This window comes from Cannabis sativa, chromosome 4 (genome assembly GCF_029168945.1).
Source record: "Cannabis sativa cultivar Pink pepper isolate KNU-18-1 chromosome 4, ASM2916894v1, whole genome shotgun sequence".
NCBI lineage: Eukaryota > Viridiplantae > Streptophyta > Magnoliopsida > Rosales > Cannabaceae > Cannabis > Cannabis sativa.
The window spans coordinates 28,679,495-28,686,238 of NC_083604.1; the positions used below are offsets into that span (position 1 = coordinate 28,679,495).

Here is a 6,744-nt window from a genome sequence, read left to right on the forward strand (position 1 = left end):
ATCTTCTATGTTCGAATTGTAATGAAAAGGGACATTAAGAAGAACGATGTCCCAGGCTTTTAAACAATTCAAACGAAGGTAATGCTTTTGTCTTTGAATCATGTGTTTTAGAGAACGACAAATCTGTCTGGATTGTTGATTCTGGGTCTACTAACCATGTATGTTCTTCACTGCAGCTGCTTGAAACTTGGGAAAATCTGCTTCCAGGAGAGTTAAAGCTTAAAGTTGGCAATGGCGAGTTAGTGTCGGTCAAAGCTAGAGGAAAAACCCGCATCAAGTTTCAACAAAGATTTTTAATTTTAGAAAATGTTTTATTTATTCCAAACTTTAGTAGAAACTTGATTAGTGTCTCATGTTTGCAAACACAATCTTATATATTGAATTTTTTGAGTACAAATTGTTCAATTTCTCGTAATGGATTTCAAATATGTGTTGCTACAATGGAACAAGGGCTTTATGTTTTAAGACCGAATACACAAATCTCACTAAACAGTGAACTTTTCAATGTAGCTAAACCTAGAAACCTCAAGAGAAAATAGATTGATAATGATGATCAAACTTATCTATGGCATTTACGTTTAGGTCATATAGGCTTTGATAGACTCAATAGGCTAACCAAAGGCGGTCCATTGAAAAATGTCGTCTTAGGTGAATTGCCAGTATGCGAGTCCTGCCTAGAAGGAAAAATGACTAAACGTTCTTTCTCTGCAAAGGGAGAGCGTGCCAAAATCCCCCTAGGGTTAGTGCACTCCGATGTCTGCGGACCTTTGAATGTAAAAGCCTGAGGTGGTTATGAGTATTTTGTCACTTTCATTGACGATTACTCTAGATATAGTTTTCTTTACCTAATGCAAAAGAAATCTAAAACGTTTGAAAAGTTTCAAGAGTTTCATGCTTTGGCTCAAAACCAATTAGGTAAATCATTAAAGATCTTGCGAACTGATAGGGGTGGAGAATATATGGATATGCAGTTCAAAGATCATTTAATTGAACTTGGAATTGAATCCCAATACACTGCCCCAGGCACTCCACAACAAAATAGAGTTGCAGAAAGAAGAAATCGCACTCTTTTGGAAATGGTTAGGTCTATGCTGAGTTATTCAACTCTGTCTACGTCCTTCTTGGGATATGCTATACAGATGGAAAATGACATTTTAAATGTTGTTCCATCTAAAGCAGTCCCTAAGACACCCGTCGAACTTTGGAATGGTCGTACACCTAGTTTACGCCACTACAGAATTTGGGAGTGCCCTGCTCATGTCTTAAGAAAGAAAGAAGGCAAACTTGAATCACGTACCGAAGTATGCATGTTTGTCGGAAATTCTAAAGAGACTAGGGGTGGACTATTTTATAGTCACAAGGATAATAAAGTGTTTGTCTCTACAAATGCTACTTTCCTTGAAGAGAACTATATTAAAGACAACAAACCGAAAAGTAAAGTTGTTCTAGAGGGATTGCTTTCAGATATAAGTCCTTCCAATGTTCCGTCCTCTTCCACTCGTGAAGAGGACAATCCCACTCCCTCAGTCGAACCAACTGAGAAATCTACTACTAAAGTTTCTGTTCAGAAGATCACCGCTCCTCGTCATAGTGGGAGGGTTTCAACAAAACCAGCTCGTTATGGCTTGGATGGTGAAATCAATATGGTCATTGGTGACGCTATTGAAGACGATCCATTGACCTATAAACAGGCAATGGCTAGTCCGCAACGGAAAGGATGGTCAGCCGGCATGGATTCAGAAATGGATTCCATGAAAAAGAACAAAGTCTGGGAATATGTAGACGCACCTGACGACCATCATCCGATAGGATGCAAGTGGGTTTACAAGAAGAAAAGAGGAGCTGGAGGCGAAGTCAAAACTTTTAAAGCTAGACTTGTAGCCAAGGGTTATACCCAAAGAGAAGGCGTGGACTATGAGGAAACTTTTAGTTCTATTGCCATGCTCAAATCCATCCGAATTCTTCTCTCCATAGCTGCTGCTTTCGATTATGAAATCTGGCAAATGGATGTCAAGACTGCCTTCCTTAATGGGGTACTTGAAGAAACCATCTATATGGAGAAACCAGAAGGCTATGTTCTTCGTGGGCAGGAAAAGAAAGTTTGCAAATTAAATAGGTCTATCCATGGACTTAAGCAAGCTTCTCGCTCATGGAACAAAAGGTTTGATGAAATCATCAAGACCTACGGCTTTCTTCAGAATGAAGATGAACCTTGTGTTTACCAACTCAAGGAAGACCAAGTAGTAGTATTCCTGGTCCTTTATGTTGATGACATTTTGATTATTGGAAACAATGCCAAGAAATTGACTCACATCAAGGAATGGCTCAACACTCAATTCGATATGAAAGATTTGGGTGAAGCAGCCTATGTTCTTGGTATTCAGATTATCAGAAACTAGAAGAACAGATCTCTTGCTCTCTCTCAAACAACCTACATTGACAAAGTTTTAGAGAGATTCTCCATGAACAACACCAATGAGGCAAACATGCCTTCTAGATATGGTATTCATCTATCTAAGGAATAGTCTCCGACTGATCCTCAAGAGATAGAGGACATGGCAAAAATTCCCTATGCTTCTGCAGTTGGAAGTCTAATGTATGCAATGTTATGCACTAGACCTGACATCTGCTATGCAGTGGGAATCGTGAGCAAGTATCAGTCTAATCCAGGACAAGAACATTGGAATGCAGTTAAGTATATTCTGAAATACTTAAAGAGTACAAGGAATCTTGTGTTAGTCTACAAGGGTGGTGCTTTAAATCCCATAGGCTACACTGATTCAGATTTCCAGGCAAGTCTTGAAGACAGGAAATCTACATCTGGGATGGTGTTTACTCTTGGGGGTGGAGCAGTGGTTTGGAGAAGTGCAAAACAAACCGCGATATCGGACTCGACTATGGAAGCTGAATACATAGCTGCAGCCAAAGCTGCTAAAGAACTTGTCTGGCTAAAAAAGTTCTTCACCAGCATCGGTGTCGTCCCTGGAATGGAAAAGCCTCTGGTCCTACTTTGTGATAATAATGGAGCGATAGCTAACGGTAAGGAACATCGAAGCCACAAGAGAAGCAAACACATTGAAAGGAAGTATCATATTATCAGAGAATACGAGGCAAGAGGGGATGTACTAGTTGAGAAAGTGGACACAGAGGACAACCTAGCTGATCCATTCACTAAAGTCTTGGCCGTGACTGCATTTGAAAAGCACCGTCAGAATTTAGGATTAATTGATATGTACTAATTAGTTTTATATTAGTGCAAGTGGGAGTTTGTTGGGTTTTATGCCCTAAATAAAACTCCATTTCAATGTAATCTATTTTATTCTACATCAGTAAAGAAACAGAAGTATTTTTCATTCATTTGTGTATGTTTTGGTTCACTTTATCAATTGCTTGTCTATTTGATTTATAAATTCATCTGAAACCCTTTACACATACTTGATCCTGTTTATTGTGTTGTCAACACTTTGGAAAGTAAACATGACTATGTGAATAAAGTTTCCTAGATTTATCAGACACATGGTTTTACTGATATGATAATCTACAACAAGAGTTTACTTGCATTTGGAGAAATTCTATGTTCTTTCCAGAACATTAGTTAAAGTAAAGCTCAGGTTGGATGCATGGAGTATGCATCGGAAGGGACCGATATTGAACTTTGACTTAGATTTATTAAACTTACCGTAAAATCTATTCAAGTCAATATCGCCTAGTTGATCCTAGATCAAATGATCTTAATCCTGTTATGATTAGGCTCAATCTCAGGAGGCTATTCGTGTTCTTGATTTGTTAGTTAAGCCTACTTTTAGGTCAGGGTGATACGTACATTTTGGGAACACGGTAGTGCAATTGAGTGGGAGCGCTAACATAAACATGGAATCTATAGCTTCTATCTGGCGAATAGTAAGCAAAGGATGATCTCCTTCGAGCTTGACCAAACGAAAATAAATGGTGGAGTACTCATTTCACATAAGCTGAAATATCATTTATACGGGGTCAAGTGTTTTAAGGATAAAATACATGTAGGGTGTAACGGTAATCTAATCCCTTTACAGTGTAGATCATTCATATAGAGGATCATTGATCAAATTAGGATTATAACAATGGATAACTAATAATGTGTCTATATGGTGGAACATATAAAGCATTCTATATACTGAGAGTGCAATTCTAAGTTCTATGCGTGGATTCAACGAAGAATTAATAAGTTAGTGAATTTAAGTAATAAATTCTTGATCTACTTATTGGAAGCTCGGTTATATAGACCCATGGTGCCCCCACTAGTTGAGATAATATTGCTTGTAAGACTCATGTAATTGGTTTTGATTAATCAATTATAATTCTCAAATTAGACCATGTCTATTTGTGAATTTTTCACTAAGTAAGGGCGACATTGTAAAGAAAGAGTTTTAGGGGCATATTTGTTAATTATGATACTTTGTATGGTTCAATTAACAAATATGATAAATGACAATATTATTTAATAATTATGTATAGTTATTAAATAGTTAGAATTGGCATTTAAATGGTTGAATTAGAAAATTGGCGTTTTTGAGAAAATCAGATGCAAAAGTGATAAAACTGCAAAATTGCAAAAAAAAGTGAGGCCCAAATCCACACTGCCATGGCCGGCCACTTTTATAGGATTTATCCTCTGATATTTTCATTATTTTAATGCTAAATAATTCAAACCTAACCCTAGTGGAATGCTATAAATAGGTAGTGAAGGCTTCAGGAAAATTACACTTTTCATTCAGAAAAACCTGAGCCTCTCTCTCTCTCTACCTTGGCCGACCACTCCTTCTCTCTCTTCTTCCTTAATATTTCGAAACACTTAGTGATTAGAGTAGTGCCCACACACAACAAGTGATACCTCAATCATAGTGAGGAAGATCGTGAAGAAAGACTTTCAGCAAAAGGAGTTTCAGCACTAAAGAATCAGAGAAAGAGATCCAGGTTCAGATCTTGATAATACTCTGCGACAGAAAGGATACAAGGGTTAGAGATCTGAACAGAAGGAGTCACTTAATTCCGCTGCACCCAATGTATGGTTTCCTAAACTTTATATGTGTTTATTTCATCGTTTTAGAAAGTTCATATTTAGGGTTTTAATCAACATACTTGTGAGTAGATCTAAGATCCTGGTAAAATAATTTCCAACAAGAAGATGATAGCATATCTAAGCCAAATACACGACATGCTCCCACAATTCAAAAGCTATGCTCTTAAGTAAATTCCAAGGGAAGAAACACAACTGCTGATGCATTAGCTCGACTTGCGAGCAATAACTTAAATGATAAAGCAAATCTAACTCCTATCCAGTTTCTCGAAAAACCTAGTCTCACCGGCACGGAAGAGGTTGAAATGATAGATACATCCCCAAACTGGATGACGCCAATAGCAGCCTACCTCAACACTGGGGAACTCCCAGATAACAAAAACGAAGCTCAGAAAATGAGGAGAAAGGCTGCACGGTACATCATTGTAGAGGGAGTTATGTAAAGAAGAGGATTCTCCATGCCACTGCTCAGGCATGTCACACCAGAAGAAGCTATACGACTTTTGTCAGAAGTACATGACGAATTTTGTGGCAACCACGCATCCAGGCAGAGTTTATCTAAGAAAATTCTAAGGTAAGGTTATTTCTGGCCAACCATGATTGAAGACTCCAAGGCCTACGTTAAAAAAATGTGATAATTGTCAGAGATTTTCATAGATATCTCGAGCACCGCCCAACGAACTAACTCAGATGCAAAGTCCTTGGCCTTTCGCCATTTGAGGAATTAACCTGATCGGACAGTTATCCAAGGGCAAAGGCGGAGTGCAGTACGCAGTAGTTGAAGTTGATTATTTCACAAAATGGACGGAAGCTGAGCCACTAGCAACCATCACATCCAAAAAGTGCAAGACTTCATTGTGAAGAATATCATTTGTCGGTTCGGACTACTTATAAGATAGTCTCGAACTATGGCAAACAATTTGACAGTCAATCTTTCACTGATTTTTGTGCGAACCATGGAATCATAAAAAGTTTCTCAGCAGTGGCGCATCCCCAGGTAAATGGTCAAGTTGAAGTAGTCAACAAGACACTCAAGGACACCCTAAAGAAGAAACTTGAAGATGCTAAAGGAAACTGGTCGGAGGAACTTCCTGAAGTTCTGTGGTCATTCCGCACAACCGAGAAAACAGCAACCGGACAGACTCCATTTTCCATGACATATGGATATGAAGCTATGCTGCCTGTAGAACTCGAACCGCCTTCCCACAGAAGATTAGCGTACAACCAAGAAGTTAATTAGGTACTTCTTGCAGAATTACTTGATGAAGTTTAAGAAAAACAAACCGTAGCAAACTTGAAACTGATAGCCCATCAGCAAAAGGTAGCTCGGTACTTTAACAAACAAGTGAGGGCACGAAAATTCTTTGTGGGAGATATGGTCCTAAGAAGAGTCTTTTTGAACACCAAAGACAGTACGGCATGTGTGTTTGGATAAAATTATCTACTCAGGTCAGATAACCACCTTTAAAAGTACGATTTTTATTTTTTGCAATTTGTTTTGTTTATGCTAAGCTAAAGATCAAATCAGATCAACATAATAGCTTTGATGTAAGTTACTACGGTAACAGACATATTTCCGATAAATGAATAAAGATGTTTATTTAAATTCAAATTGAATCGAGTTCATTAGCATGTTATAAATTTACCATCCAGTGCGTACAAAAGGTTTGGTCGTACCCTAAACCCTG

General features: G+C 38.1%; 1 protein-coding gene across 1 annotated transcript; it reads left to right on the forward strand.

The window, feature by feature from the left end:
- The first annotated feature begins 5,514 nt into the window (after positions 1-5,514).
- On the forward strand, positions 5,515-6,296 carry LOC133036889 (uncharacterized). The gene is made up of 2 exons (XM_061113657.1): positions 5,515-5,630; positions 5,984-6,296. The coding sequence occupies exons 1-2, from the start codon at positions 5,515-5,517 to the stop codon at positions 6,294-6,296; spliced, it is 429 nt and encodes a 142-aa protein (XP_060969640.1).
- Positions 6,297-6,744: the final 448 nt, after the last annotated feature.